General features: G+C 37.4%; 1 protein-coding gene across 6 annotated transcripts in view; it reads right to left on the minus strand.

Moving 5' to 3' along the window:
- EPS8 (epidermal growth factor receptor pathway substrate 8) overlaps positions 1 to 16576 on the minus strand; it is a 168960-nt gene that overhangs the window by 12730 nt on the left and 139654 nt on the right. For 4 of the 6 annotated variants that reach the window (XM_036252543.1, XM_036252544.1, XM_036252542.1 and 1 more), the window contains 6 exons: positions 15164 to 15300; positions 10401 to 10509; positions 9365 to 9508; positions 8178 to 8213; positions 3745 to 3768; positions 357 to 579 (listed from right to left, as the gene is read on the minus strand). In XM_036252543.1, the coding sequence (XP_036108436.1) occupies positions 357 to 579; positions 3745 to 3768; positions 8178 to 8213; positions 9365 to 9508; positions 10401 to 10509; positions 15164 to 15300 (673 nt within the window). The remainder of the gene's footprint in view (positions 1 to 356; positions 580 to 3744; positions 3769 to 8177; positions 8214 to 9364; positions 9509 to 10400; positions 10510 to 15163; positions 15301 to 16576) is intronic. The other 2 variants (XM_036252546.1, XM_036252547.1) reach the window with 2 other exon arrangements.

Raw genomic sequence — 16576 nt, forward strand, 5'->3', positions numbered from 1 at the left:
GGCTTATTAAATTGTTGGAGGTCACACAGACATTAAGTGGTGTGTCACTATGCACACTCAAGCATCTGGCTCCAGAGCCTTCATTCACCCACCACAGTATGTTGTAATATGTGTAGAAAAACACACATTGGAGAACAGAAAGAACTTCCTATTTCTCAGAATTACTTGGAGAATAAAAAACTAGGTGAAAATCTTTGCGCTCTATCAAGTTTCATGCAAGTATGAAGGAGTATTATTTACATTTGATAATATTCAGTACCAAAATATTATTTATATTTCATAAACAATATTTTGCTTAGCAGTGCTTTGAACTTGCAGAATGAACGGTGCCGTTCTCGCCTCCCTGGGAAACTTACGGTCCACAGGAAGCTGTTTGTGCCTCTGGCTGTCGCGCACAATGCTGCCACCACTGTCACTGGAGCTGCTGTTCTGCCGGGTAACATTTGCGGGGGCCTTTGACACAGGAACAGGGGCTGGAGTCGTCGGTGGGAGGGGGACAGGAACAGGAGCTGGTGTTGGAGGAGGTGATGGAGCAGAGGGGGGGTCAGATGTTCTTGGACCATACTCCATCCTTTGTTTCTACAAAAAGACAAACAATTAAACAATGTAAAAATCTAAACCTAGCCTAGAAAAAACAGGTTATACTTTGACAGGGCATTTTTGGCTTTTTATTTGTGAACTTACTAGCAATCCATAGCTAAGGTATGTATGTATGTGCATACACACTTTCATCTCCAATTCTATATGGTAGAATAATCATTAAAAATAATCTTTTCGATACTCTACATACTTGTTCAAAATCAAAATGTACATTAAGGAGTCAAAAGAAAATAGTAGTATTAATAATAGTAACAAATGTCAAGAAAACTAAATTTGAACTTGGAATCACCCACAACCAGGGTAGGTCAAAAGATTTCTGATTGTTTTATAATTTCCATTAATAAAACCTCTCATTGCATGGGAAGTCTAAAATCAATAACATAGAGCACTACTTATTCCTTATTTTAAATGTACATTATATTAAAAAATGTTTAATTTTGTTTCTAAGTAATTTTTTAATATTTCAGTACATAAAAGGACTTTGCTTTAAAGTAAATAAGTAATTTCAAAGTGTTAATTTATTCAAGTGATAACCCTTTGTGCCATCATCTTACTGCTAGTTTATTAAAATGAGATATTTTCTTGTTAAAATGGGAATGTTGTGGATGGACAGTGGTCAGAGTAGTGCCATGTTCTAATTAAGTGATGATGACTGAAACTCAAAATCATATATGAGGAAAAAGGCCATGTGAAGATTTGTATTTAAAAAGGTGGATGTGATAGATACACAGTAACATTCAGTAACTTGTTAATCATTATAGGCCATTCTAAAACAGTATGTATATTCCCTCTCAAGCCACACACAATAGTTAAAACTTTAAACAAAATAAATTTAACAAATAGTAAACTGCATTAAAACAAGTTCCAAATTCTCAAAAGGCATTTTTTTTTTTTTGTAGAGTCCAAGATTCAGATCAACGGACTTATAACTTGCATAAAGTTTAGATACTGCACTCACACAATTTTAGTTAATTCTAAATCCAAAATTAGCAGATAAAACGCTAAAAGCAGGCCTTTTGGTAATCTGGTCCTTTGGTTAGAAAAGTACTATTTACTTTTAATACCTAAATTGGCCCAAATATAAGGTAATGGTGCTTTTAAAAGAGGCCTCCCCAATTTCCACAGAGATCAAAAACATAAAAAGGCACACCACACACAAACATCACTTTTAATTAAATCATTAGTCAAAAAAAACAACACACCAACCATCATCATAGTCGCCTTCACAGCAAATGAGTAACACCTGTGGAAACCAGCGCAGGCAGGATACGGGTTCTTTTCTGCTGTCTCTTTAAAAGCTACCACTCACCAGCCGAGCCAGTGGGTGGAGAAGGTGGGACAGTGTAAAGCAAGGAGAAAAGCAGAACTGAGAGGTGCTTATAATGCTGCTAGATATTGGGAAGGGGGAAGGAGAGAGGCAGGAAGAGAACAAACAGGGGCTTGAGATTCATGGAGCAGCCGTGGAGTTAGATGGGAGAGAAACAGACATTGCTGACCCCCTCCGCGTTGAAGGCCTAGAAACATTTCGCATATGTTAAATAAAAAAGTTTACTTTATTATTATGATTATTTCCCACAAAATGATGCTCTTATATTTGGGCCAATAAAATACTTAAAGCAATCAAAATACAGCAAACAGCTCTGAAATGTAATACTTAGCACACACCAAAGTCATCTGATTAAAATATATGCAATCTTCCCTTGATAGGAATGTCCTTTGTACATAATTACATGAAGGGTTAGTGAATTCTCACAATAGGGTTTCAAGAATGTCAGAGTTTAAAATGCTGTTTTTAAAGCTTAAATAAACAAAAATAAATGCTACCAGCTCCGCATTCCATATGATCCATATTTTCTGCTTTCATGAAAACAAGACGAGCTAGTGTGTTATCCATCAAATAATACTGTACAAAACAGAATACACTGTGTATTACTGTCACAATCAAGCCTGGAGACAGGCTCACCAGATCGTCTGTGCCTCACTTCCTCCCTCTGTCGTTGCTCTATAATGCAACTTTATCAGCACAACCTGAAGAATCGTAGGCTCAAATATCACATAGGTATGTGTACATTTGATTGAGGTACAGAAAAGCCATATGCAACGTTTTCATAAATTATGCCACACATTTTGTTACTTGCATATTTTCCTCTTCCCTTGATTCTCTCTTCCTGTCTCAAGCTTCCAACCCCTGATTGGAAAGGAGGAAAATGCCTTCCTCAAATCATTACACCCTCTTCTGAAAGGGCAACCAAGTCAGCTTTTCTTTGGAAACGGGCTTGTCATTACTGGTGTGGAGGAAATGGAATCAGTATTGACCCTCAAACTCACTCTTCTGTGTCCCTCCCGGTCTCGTCCACTCCCCTCCACCTCATCCAATCACTGCTCTTTCACGCACTACTTCTGTCTCAGCTGCTTTGGCTGGAGGGAGAGAAGTAATGACTCCAATGTGCCCTCCACCGATGGAGAGTTTTGGAGAGCAGAACTGCACCCTGCACTCTCTTCTCCTGAACCAAGGGTGCTGAGACTTCAAAGCCAAAAAAGAAATCTTGAAATCTTGACCGATGCTTCCCACTTTGCCCAGGAATTTCTCAGTATTAGCACTGAAAGGCCCATGTCCCTCCAAACCCTTCAGTTACGAGCAAGCTGGGATGGTCGATCACCTTAGCGTTGACCTATCTTTATACCAAAGCTGTCGCTTCCCAAGCCTGGCCTTTTATCATTCACTCATACACTTAAAGTTCTGTGTAAAACAAAATCTGCCTTTTCTCTTTCTCTGAAATAAGTCAGAATTACTACACCCCAGGGAAAATTTACTTTCCTATTGCCGATTAAGTCAGAATGAGTCACTTTTCTTCAGCCACTAAAGCTCAGTAGGAATTCTCCAGGATTAAAAACAAACTTATTTAGAGATAAGCTCCTGATTCATGCAAGACACTGCTTCACTGGGAAATTATGCAAGCAAGGCTGACTAAGCCATTCAAATGGGACTGTTCTTAAAAATTTAAACCACACATTTCTTCTAAATTTGGTTTCTTTGGAACTCTGCAGTGAACACTAGGCACATTTGGAGGGTGTTAAGTCCAGAGATGGAATCCAAAGAGTTACATTAAAAAGAAGCACCACGAGGGAACAGATGTGGGTTACCTCTGACAGCTCACCAAGTAATTGCTATTAGGAAAATGGAGCAAATCACATCACAGGAGAAAGTTAACATGGGAGAGAGAACTAAAATAACATCAATTATAATTCACATCAAATATCGGAAAACGTTAGCAAATTAGTTTTTGACGCTAACATTACCTGCCCACAAATCCAGCAGGGAAGGAGCCTGTAAATCTGTAACTTCCAGCACGCTTACCTGCCACGGCAAACTAACCGCATCGACTCGCATGGCAGTGTCAGCCCTACAGAGCACTTCTGTGTTTTTAAAATATTAAGATATAGGTTCACCCTATTCTTACAGCATATAAAGAATACACACAGAGTGCATTGATTATAAGGTGAATTCTTCTGTGAAGTGGATTTTACAAATGGAAATATGTATATATGCTTTAGTGAGCTTTGGCTTTGAACTCGTAAATAGTCTAACAGGAAATTGTATAATTCTGTACAGGTGCATGCTGGGTGGTAATTTATATACAGATCAATATACAGGGGTGGGCAAAAAAGGAGGTTTACATTTTAATACAAATAAAACCATAATTAACAAATAAAAATACAAGAATAAACTGTGTTTTGCCTGCTCACAACTGTACACATACTTTTGCCCACCCCTGTATATACAGATAGAATTTGTAAAAATGCCAGCATGTGAGGCAAAATAAAAAGTAGCCATCCTCGTCTAAAAACCACACCTCTAATGAATAGATGAATAGAGTGCTCTGAGCTTAATTTAAATGCTTTTAAATAACTGGATATTATCAGTTGGTCTGCTGGGATGAATATGAAGGCCTTTTACCAAAATGGTCACTTTCTGTCCAGCAATATCTGAATGTCTGGATTGAGCTAGAAAAAGAGCATTCAAAGCAGTCATAACATGAAATTAGTAGAGCTAGTGGTTTAGCAGTTACCTGCAGAAAATAATGCCACTTTTAATTTAGGGCTATTTATACATATGTATAGAAAAATAAGGCCCTGGCCAGTTAGGTTCAGCGGTTGAGCGTTGGCCTGCAGACCAGAGAGTCCCGGGTTCGGTTCCTGCTAGGAGCACGTACCACAAATGAAAAAAAAAAAAAGAAAATTCTATATCTAGACTGGATTGTGGAGATCATGAAACTTGACCCCTTCCATTTCCCAGCTGAGCAAATTGGGGCACAGAAAAATAAAACGCTTTCTCTAAGGTCACACAGCTAGTTGGCACAGAACCAGGACTAGAATCCCTGTCTACTCATACCTAGATTGGGTATTATTTTTTTCCCACAGTATCATAACATCTCTTGATAAAAAATAAAGACAGGACAATTTCTATAGAATTCACAGGTTGGTCATAATTATTTGTAGCTTGACAGAGTCAAAATATTTATAATAATAAGCACATACACCTTATAAATAATAGTAAATGTAAGACCTCTTTAATGAAACCTTCGAGCATATTAGAAATAATGGGGGGGGGGTAGGTTTCTGCTCTTGGCACACAGCATGAGAATCTATATGGGCAAAAGGGCAATTCTAGCAGATGAATAGTCACAGAGCTAGAGATCTGGGAATTAAGTAAAAAGAAATACAGGAAACTTTATGTAGCAAGTGGATTTTAGGTAGGGACAAAGCAACCTGGATGTCCATCTGTTGCACAGCTAAAATACTGCAAAGCCCCACAGCACTCTATAACACAGTTCTTATCAAAAGCTAGGTCATTTATCTTCATTTCTCCAAAGTTTCTCATAAGCACTTAGTTCCTTTCCCTGTGGTTTCATTCAGTCTTTTTTTTTATGTTCCCTATCTTTCATAAATCCTTTATTATCTCCCTCCCTTTATGTTTAAAACTTTGCTAAAGCCATGGGGGAAACACATTAGGTGGCAAGGGCTGTCTTTACAGAGCTGTTAAAAATCACCCCAGAGGTGAGGATATTAACCAGGCTGATTCTCAGGGACAGCAGGCGGCAATTCAACACCTATTCACGACTGGTGCCAGGTACTAGCATCCCTGCCATCAGAAGGCAGTCTCTAACCCAAAGTGCGAACAACAGGCTGCTCTTGTCCTCTTCCCCCAGGGGCTGCCATTATTTATATATTTCTTTTTTACAGAAAGGCAACCAAGGTAAGAAAATAAGAGTCAGTCATGACGATGCATATTTCCCAAACACTGGGTGACCTATAGGTGTTCCATGGAAATAGTTTACATCAAATTTCCTTATTCCCACCATTCACAAAATATCTACACTCTACGTGAATTATATAATTTGAATTAGTTTCCTAAATGATAAAATTAAGGAATTAAAATCCAAAAAATAGATGCAGAAGGCAAAAATACGATCTGATCAACTTTTATCACAGTATAGTGCATGGTAAAGTTACTCTAATATCCCTTTAAGCACTCACACAGTGCAAAGCTGTATGTCTATAGAAAAATGAGCTGTCAGTCTTTTCTAAGCACTATTGCACATGCTAGCGGAGCATGTCAGAGCCTGGGCTGGGGGAGCATTGCACAGTCCTGGGTCCCAATCCTGCTTCACACAGCTGTGCAGCTCTGAGCAAGTTACTTTTCTGTGCCTTAGTCTCCTCAGATACTAAATGTGCCTTCTTCTTAAGGTTGTGGTGGGAATTAAATGAGTCAGTATTTTGTGATGTGCTTAAACCACACCCGGCACACAGCACGAGCACTGGTCACTGGCGTTATCTACCGTGGACTATAATACCATTGCTCTCTGTGAACGTGGAGGACGCACAGGCAATGAATCATAAGGACAGTAAGGGATACAAAATGTTTTTTGTAAGAAGTTTCTTCAAATTTCTTCGAAATTTTGGTATCATTGCGAGGGAGAGGCAGGGACAAGTGTGTCAGCCATTTCTGAGAAGAGTGAGGGTCACTGTTCCTAACACACAAGCACAGGGGGAGGACGGCAGGCATTTCTGAAGGATCTGTTCAGTGCCTGGCTTTCTGGCTTCCTTTTCATCAAGTGCAAGATGCTGGCATTCAATAAATATTTGTGGCATGAATAAATGAGAAGGTGACATAGAATTGCTTTTGATGTGTTTGTAATTCAGTGGAGTTCTAGGAGGTTAGGGTGTTAGGATCACTTGAATCTACATAAAGCCTCATTGTCATTCTGAAGGAAGCGGCAGAATTTTTTGTGAGCTAGTTTAGATAAAGGTATCTGCTAACACTATTGTAGAGATATAAAATGACTGACATATTCTCAAGGATGCTGTTTTTCCATCGTACTCTATCTAATCGCGTGTGTGTGTGTGTGTGTGTGTGTTATACAGGTTTCAGAATACAAATCCTTTCAGAGTAGTATTTATGCCCGATAGCAGAAGGCAGATCGTCAAGCTTGCTTATTAAAATTTTACAAGATTCTGGTGGTTTTGTTGGGCTCAGCCTAAAAATGTTCAGGAGGTGATTAAAAAAATAGATTGTTTTTAATACTGGGGCCATCAACCTACACACACACACACACACACACACACATACACATACACACATACACACAGCTTTTATACACATATCCACATACATCACTACATTCAGAGTTACATGCAGAACTTTTCAGAAGACAGTCGGATAGTGTTAAAAAGTTTAAAAGGGAGCAGCCCAAACAGGCAATCCTCACAGTTTCTGTTTACATAAAGTAGCAAGGCAAACTCCTGAAACTTGTGAGCACTTAAAAAACCTCTTGGTTGTGCCAAAGTCGACAAAAATATAAGATGAGGCTCTGTTCAAAAAAGGAGGGGCAGATTTTATGTTCTCACAGAGTACTCTCTCTACCTGAAATATGTATTTATAGTTTGGGTTCAATTTTAGACAGAAACAACCTTTAAACAGAAAAGTCAACTATGGCCCAAGCCAGGAATCAAAATTAAAAAAATAAAATAAAATAAAGACAAGCCTAAACAGTAAACAGGAAAAGGTAAGAGAGGTTAAACTCCTTAGGAAATCTCGGGGCGGGGGAATACTTACAATTTACATTATTTGTAAGTTTTGGATATTTTATCAAAGTTTGCCCATTCCTAGCAACCATGCACACAAATAGAAATAAACTTGGATAATTGTTTTTAACACCTAAAATATAAACTCTTGGCTTCTGCTCACATACAGCAACTCGGGGTATCCTTGTAAATAGTCCGTCATGAGTTAAACATTAAAAACAGTCTATAGAACTCAAAGGGGATCGACTCCATCACTGTTTTGGGCCCACATTTCAAGTATACACTCTTTAATGCTCTTTAAGGAATTCAGTGAAAACCTCTATAGGAAAGAACATGAAGAATTAGCATTTGTAAACCAGACAGAAGCCTCTATTATGTCCGGTAACCACATCTCAAAACCAGAAAAAGTAAGAACTTAGGAAAGAAAAAGGTATTAAAACCAAGTTAGAAAATTCACTTCAAAAATCCAAGCGAAACAGAGTAGATCATACCTTGAATAACTCAAACTCCTTCTTTGGCATCAACAGCTAATGACAAACAATGAACATACAATGAGTACAAGATACATGTTCACATCAGGCCAAAACATAAGCACAGCAAACAGATTTCTGCTAACTGTACACTAATTCTTTATTTTAAATGTTTATTTGATTCGGGGACCCTAAGGTCCAACGTCAGTCTGCATAAGCGCGGCCCTCCCGAGGCTCGAAGGCCACGAGGAGCCAGGAGTACTTAAATGGATGGTCTTAGCAGCACATGTCCGCAACTCGAGGTCTGGCCTCTCTGTGGTTTACTAAACCTCGGCATGAGAATTAGCTATTTCACAGCATATTCTATGTAGCTTCTGCTTGACTGTATGATATAATCTTTGGCTCAAGATTCTGAAAACTAAATGAATTCTTCCCGGGGACATGAGAGAGAAGCCACCACAGGCTCAAGACTACTCATGGGACAGTCCACCCATCCTGCCTCTGTTGGATCTGACGCTAGAGATCCTGTCAGACCGAACGTCCCAACACTTGAATAGCAAGTGAATTCAAATGTTCGAGTGCATGAGATGACCAGGATCACGTAAATTCTGGAACTATGGCATCGGACTCGAGAATTTTTCAATAATCAAGAAGAGAAATCCTGAACCACACAGTCTATAGCTTAAGTACATTTTACTCTTAAAATCAGGAGAGGAAAAACGAAGAAATTCTCAGGTGGAAGGTGAGAGGAGTGGGAGTTCAAGGTCGGTCGGTGGCAGAACATTTCAGAGAATGAGGGAAAGTCTGGTGGAGGTGAACTGCCGGGCCCTCCAGCCAAGGACTCAGCACCACTGTGGAACAAGAGTGAGCCACAGACTAGAGGGCTATGGGTAGGAGTGAAGAGGCAGAAATACTGTTTCTCCAAACATCAGGAACATTGTAGAATGAAAAAAAATAGTATTCAGAGAAATAGTCATTTACTGGTAAACATTTTAAGCAATATCCTCAAGATTTAAACCATAAAAATATGTATAATTCTTCTCTATGTCTCTCACCAGTGCCCCGGTAATACCCTAGAAAAAAACTGTATAACTTGTACAACCGATTAAATCTCAAAATGATGAAGACACAAAAAGTATTTAAATCCTATTTAAGAGTGATGAATGTTAAAATGTGTTCAAGTTAGATTTTGCTCAGAAATCAGTTACCTGTATGGTATGTGTGTACGGTGGATCGGCACGCCCTAATCCAGATTCTGTAGGTCTCACAATATCCAAAATGTTATTTGGCACAAATCCAGATTCTCCATTTGCATTTCGAACTTTCCACCATTGCTTCCTATCATCCAGGATCTGTCATTGGGCAAAAAAATAAAGGTGTCATTTCTGCAGCCGAACAAATCCATGAAGAAAGTTCAGTTTTTATTCTGAGACCAAGAAACATTTTTAACTTCTAGTAAATTGACATAGCATAAACATGTTGTGGAATGAATGAGTCTTATGAATTACACTAAGTATTACAATTATTAGTACAGAACAGGCATAGGACCACTATCATGAATCTATCCAAGGTCTATGTTACCTCTCAAAAATGTTTATATGCAATATAGCTGAAGTACTTATAGATAACTCAGACGACTCAGTTGGAAAGTTCTACATGTTGTCTCTGTCCTTGGAATAAAAAGGAAAAGTATAAAAACCTCATGTTGGTGTTTTTTGTTTTTGTTTTGTTTTTACAAAAACTGCTGTGATTATTATCCCATATTATAATTTTAAAAGATGGACATTCAGTTACAAACTAAGGAAAGAGACTTTGGGGTCATGGCAGATTATTCCCACAACCTTTAGCTCACTTGGTGCTGGGTATATTGGTGTCAGGGTACTAGGATAGGAAGAAGAACAGTGTTTTCTCTTATTAAAATAACTATGGTACATCTACATGTGAATTGATAACTAGCTCTGATTCCAAAATGAATAAAGCCCAGAAGGAAGAAGAGGGCAAAATAAGCCAAGAAACTCCACCCCACCCCACCCCCAAAAAGAAATGAACTGACCACGAACAAATGTACAGTAGCTTCCCTTCCTAAATAGATACAGGTATCCATAATATGCTCTACCCGTGGTAAAATAGTGAAGAATAATTTCTTGACCTCAACATTTCTTTGAGAAAAGTTCAGGTATATACCAAAAGAGGAATATAATAAATCCACTTCATTAAAAGTATATAAAGGTAAAAATCTACTACCTCTAAAATATCATCCTTCAGAACTGAGAGCTCACTGTTGTTCCTTGCCACAAAGTCGTACTTGGATTTGGCATATTTCTTGGGTTGTGTTATGTGTGGATCATAATTTCTATAAAAAGAAAAAAGAAAGTTTATTCTTGTAGCTCTTCCTAAAGGCTAAACACAGAAGTAAAACACTAAGGCAAGTCAATTCTTACCTGGAATAATTCTGAAAAATTATTTTGACAGTAGTTCAGCTTTATTACATTTTGTAGAATATGAACGTTAAAAAAACTTTGGACTTCTTGCTATTAAAATGAACAAACTATGACCAGGGCAAAAGTAAAAAATGCAGACTCACAAGGCTAGATGGTACTAAGCCAAATCTAGAAGTCTATGAATTCTTTAACCGCTAAATATACATTCTAGATACTGCTTTGTTAATCAGCTTCTCTATCATGAAAGAATTAGGATAAGGATCAATGTTAGCATTTTGCATAGAATTAAGGGAGACTGAAGATAGTTTCCATAGTGGTAACTTAATTTATATGTTGACTTCACTAATTCAAGCAGTATGTTCAATTTATTAACCAAATATATATTTACAAATTATGACTAACTGTCAATTTTTAGGAACGGTTTACCCAGTTATCTAAATTGCAAGAGAAGGTATGGATTAAGTACAAATCAACACAACTTCCTAATTAATTAACTAATTCATTATAAGCTTATTTTAAAATAAGTTTGAGTTCTATATTTAAAAAGTAACAAGCGTTCTTAAAAAACCAAATACTTTTTAAATAATCAACTTACCATTATTAGATTTAACAACACAATTAAAATATGTTTATATATAATACAATAAAGTCTGTATGTATCAACAATGAACTAATATTGTTTTCTTCATTTTAATAATAAAATAACTTTAACTGTTTTGAATTAATTTTACTCCCTAATCTTCTCCTCCATTCACATTCCCACAATTCCTTTCACATCTCTACAACATAAAAAGCAAAAGGGGCTAAAGATCGTTTATCATCCTTCTCCTATTAAAGTGGCCATTTTTCTTGCTGCTCACCAAGGTCCTCTGGAATAATGAGTCACAGCAGGGTCGGCAAGACAGTTATGAACACAGTGTATCCTGTCACCATAAGTAAATGGTTCTTCTTAGATAGGAACTCCAGAGCAAGAGGGTCAGGGACAAAGAAAATAGATGAATTATAAGATATGCTACCTACTGACTATTCTTGGTATATTAAAAAAATGAGAAAAAATGAAATTATGGTCAAGTAATTATTATATATTAGTAATAAAAATTTTAAACTGTGTTCCGTGGCTTTCCCATCCCTATCTCTATGATCAAATTCTATCAAGATTTCATTTCTTTGCTGTCTTGCATGCCTCATAAGTGATTGCGTAGCATGCGCTTATAAAGTACTTTAGAATTTCAAATCTTCAGTTTCTCATTTTCTATAGATTAAAGGTGGATATCACACTGATCATAGCTATCAATATCAAGCACACCGTCAGATTTTTTAGATGTACCAAAGTTTCTTAAAAGACCTAAAATGTATAAAAATGATATGGTCTCTATTTCTGATTTAGAGTAATATGCAGACACTTAACAAAGAGTACACATGGACAGAGCAATGACCTGAGACTTCTCTAAAACACTCATTGCTTTTCAATGGCAGTAATCCCTCCAAGGTGAGGGCTCTGAATTCAATAGCTGATTTTTCTAATGACATAGTAATTTCACTGAAGAGTGAATATACTTCATATGGAGTTTACTGCATTCCTGTCCTGGCATATAACAGAGTTTAAGATTAATAATAATTATTATAAAAACAAAGTTCCAAACCTCTGTGTATTTCATATCAGATGAGAACTTTCAGTTTTTGCAATAGTGATGACAGATTTTTTAGCAACACAGATAAATCAATGATCCAGGTATCTATCAACTATCCAGCTCCTATTTTAACAGTCCAGCCGAGAGACAGGATCCATAAAGACAACTGAGTTATACAATCTACCCACCACTCAATGTATTTATAAAAAGGTCTTTCTCTGGCTAAATTTTGGTAACTCTAAGATTTATACACTTGAATATCTCTTCATGGAATTTCCATCACTAAATTCCATTTATATTTTTTATTCATCAAAGTTTACTTAAATAAAACTTATGCATTCACCACAGCATTCTCTAAATGAGGTAAAAATATATCTTTAAAAATAGTGTCCCTTACATCACCTGCAATATCCTATATAAAGTTCCATGAGATAAATGTCTTTGAGGAACAGCCTGGAAACTCAAAGACAAATTAGAAATTCAATCACAGGGTCAATCTATACTTCAATAATTTTAATTCTCATCCTCTCTCTTGATTTCTTAATTTTTTATCGTATTTCATTATCTAATTTTAATATTAATATTATTTTAAGTGCATATAATTTAAATGAGCTGTCTAAATCCATTTTGAAAGTAGATGGGGTACAGAGATATAACTAGATTAGCAAGTCAAAGGTCAAGTCCCCTGCTATTCTACAAAGATAAAGGTAAATGTTGAATCTGCCTCAGATGAATGGCAGAGGTCTTCCAATCAGAGATGGTACAGACCTTATAGATTTGCAGTTAAAGGACAGAGAGGTAGTGACTCTGAAATGTTGGATTCACTATCAGATACTCATTCAGTCATTTAATAAATCAATCAGATAAGTCTACACTGGGAAGAGATAAACCAAGGGAAAAAAGTCTACAAACACATTGAGCGGCCACAATGTGGTCTTAGAACATGATAAAAGTTTTCTAGTATCAATAGGTAATACAAGTCAACACACATGAGAAATGTACTGAAGTTGTTTTCTAGTTACCTAGCTGTGAAAAACCATCCCAACTGATTGGAGTTATGAAACAAAAAGAAAATGTAAGAAGAATCACTAATCTGAAAAACGTCTTCGTTATTAACAACGATGACAGAAACAAAGGAAGAAGAAAGTATTAGGATAAGTAATGTGTTAGTCAAAAGGAATTTCAATGAAATAACTTTTAAACTTTAAAATTGATTTTCACATATATCTACTAAAAATTGAATGTAGAATTAAAAAGTATTTCGTATGTTGTCATTTTCAAAATGTATTATTCACTGCTGACTTTTCTTTGCGTTCAATTTTATGTTAGTACCCACAGGATAACGCCTGTATAATTTCCACACCACATTAGTTAAGTATTAACTCTGTCATTATTCCCGACAGAAAACAAAAATTGTATTATTATTATTATTATTATTTTCTTTATTGATTTTAGAGAGAGAAGAAGGGAGAGGGAGAGGGAGATAGAAACATTGATGAGAGAGAACACTGACTGTCTACCTCCTGCATGCCCCCCAACTGGGGATCGGCCCACAACCTGGACATGTGTCCTGACCGGGAATCAAACCGGCAATCTCTTGGTACATGGGTCAATGCTCAACCACTGAGCCACATCAGCCAGACAGAAAACGAAAATTTTAAATCCTACCTTCTTTAGATTCTGTTAAGAGCATACTGAAATAAATAAATAAATAAATAAATAAATAAATAAATAAATAAATAAATAAATAAATAAATAAATAAATGGCTTGCAGTACCCGTAAGGCTTTGAGGTAGGAAAGAACTAGAACAAGTTCTCTACCCCACCTCATCTAATCATTCTCTCATGTCTTTGTTACCAATACTTCATCTTTTCTTTGTCTTATTATCTGGGTTGGCCTCTATGTCAACCTCATTTGCAGTGGTTGAACAAGACTGAAAAAGTGAACCTATTCCAATTCTTTTATTTCTTCCCCATTTCGATTTCCCATCTCTGCCTATGTTATTTTTTTAGGAGAGAAAACATGGGGAAATAAATGAAATGTAAAACTGGAAAGAAAGAATAAAATACAGTAAGATGAAACGGCAAAAATGACAAATAAGGCATTGACTCCGTTTAAATATTTAGTTTATCTTTAGTTTAAATATTTCCATCTAAAGGAAGGTTTGTTTGTTTTTGTTGGAGGAGAGGAAAGATGAAAATTATTTCCTTTAAAAACTACAGAGCTGGGAAAATCCTTAGAGACCATCTGGTACAAACTAGCTGAGAATTTCAAAACCTTTCTTCTTAATTCACAGATTTTGTCAGAAGCATCTTTTTAAGAAGGAGAAGTCATCCAAAGGCAGTTGCACTAGTTAGAATTATAGCCTGGAGGTCCCCCAGTTAGAATTATAGCCTGGAGGTCCCCCAATTAGAATCAGAGCCTGGAGGTCCCCCAGTTAGAATTATAGCCTGGAGGTCCCCCAGTTAGAATCAGAGCCTGGAGGCCCCCCAGTTAGAATCAGAGCCTGGAGGCCCCCCAGTTAGAATCAGAGCCTGGAGGTCCCCCAGTTAGAATCAGAGCCTGGAGGCCCCCCAGTTAGAATCAGATCCTGGAGGTCCCCCGGTTAGAATCAGAGCCTGGAGGCCCCCCGGTTAGAATCAGAGCCTGGAGGTCCCCCAGTTAGAATCAGAGCCTGGAGGTCCCCCAGTTAGAATCAGAGCCTGGAGGTCCCCCAGTTAAAATCAGAGCCTGGAGGCCCCCCGGTTAGAATCAGAGCCTGGAGACTCTGTTCATCAAAGCCGGTTCTAAAAAGGAACAACTGAAACTTTATCCGAAGACTGACAGATGGAAAGTTTAAAGAAGTAGTGAACAATGCAGACACTGGTACCTCTGTTTGCACTAAGTCAGAGACAGTCACCCACAACCCTCCAAACAATGCCCATGCAATATTACCTATCTACGTGGCGGTTAGGAGGTGGCTTAAAAGCAACAGCAGCTTCCCCTTGGTCCAGATGGGGCCCTCTTGTGTAAAGGTTACTGGATGCATACCCATCAGGTGGAGGTGGAAGATACTCTGATACACTGGATTGCTGAAAGACAGAGAAGGAGAGATTAAAGAATCACCAACATTAATTAATTGAATGAGCACTGACGTCAATCAATAAGAACACTCTGCTATACTGTGATCGGTTTTATTTTCAAGTGATTGACCATGAAGTTAATCAGTTATGAAATGGTATAGAGACATTTTGTCCAAGACCTACTTATAAAAAGATAATTAGAGCAAAGGCTAAATCTTAAATCTGGAAATATCCAGGTATACCAACAATACAGGCATAAATAACTCAGAGATACTGTGGGTTTGGTTCCAAAGCACCACAATAAAGCCAGTATTACAATAAAGCAAGTGGTGAAGGGTCTGGCCTTCTGTTTGTAAAACACACAACATCTGTGAAGAGCAACAGGAGAGACACACTAACGTGAGGCACACTTATGACTTCTTTCCTCGGGCATTTCAGTAACAGGTGATTTTAGCAGTGGGCAGACTTTAACAGCTTGTATAGAATAAAAGTAGTTTAAAACAACAACAAAACCTTTAGCCCTTGCTTTCTATGTTGAAGAAATAGTCCTTTACCATGCTAGCAAGGTAAATATTATCACAGGAAAATCATCTGAAATCAGTACATTAAAATTATACCACCCTCTCATTTCTTCTTTTTTAAAAAAATGTACACAGACACTATTATTATTTTTTTAAATAGCAGCACTATTATCAGATTTACTGTTAAGGAAAACACAAAAAGACAGAAACACATTGACCTTAACGGTCACTAGTCTAGAAGGAGACCACGGTGGAGTCTCTTCCTTTCACAGTTACACTCAGACATGGGCTTACTGGGCTAACCACGAGGAGAACCGAGCTCTACGGTTCTCACTGAGCAGCATGGTTCTAAAGCCATAGGGGGAAACAAAGAAACAAAAACATTCACCTAGAGATTTGGTATTGTTACCTTACATAGTGTGAAGTGTGGGGGATGCATGATAGACACTGAAGCACTGGAAGTCCTGGGCCATTTCAAGTGTTTATGTATTCACTGGGGCACAGTATTTGAAAATGGGAGTGTTTTAGAAAAGTACTGGACACATGTGTACTCTAGTTATTTCTAATGACAAAGTTGGCAGGAGTAGGGCTGAGTTTACCCACAGACAGAGCAGATGAGGTGTCTCCATGGACCAGTGCTGATGTTGAAACACCCACATTACATTACTCCTGTGGACTATATCAGGACGCAGCACTTAACACAAATAAAAATAAACACTTTTCACTGTTTAATCACCCTAGCAAACCATCAGCAAAGTGCAAAG

This window comes from Molossus molossus, unplaced genomic scaffold (genome assembly GCF_014108415.1).
Source record: "Molossus molossus isolate mMolMol1 unplaced genomic scaffold, mMolMol1.p scaffold_m16_p_10, whole genome shotgun sequence".
Taxonomy (NCBI): domain Eukaryota; kingdom Metazoa; phylum Chordata; class Mammalia; order Chiroptera; family Molossidae; genus Molossus; species Molossus molossus.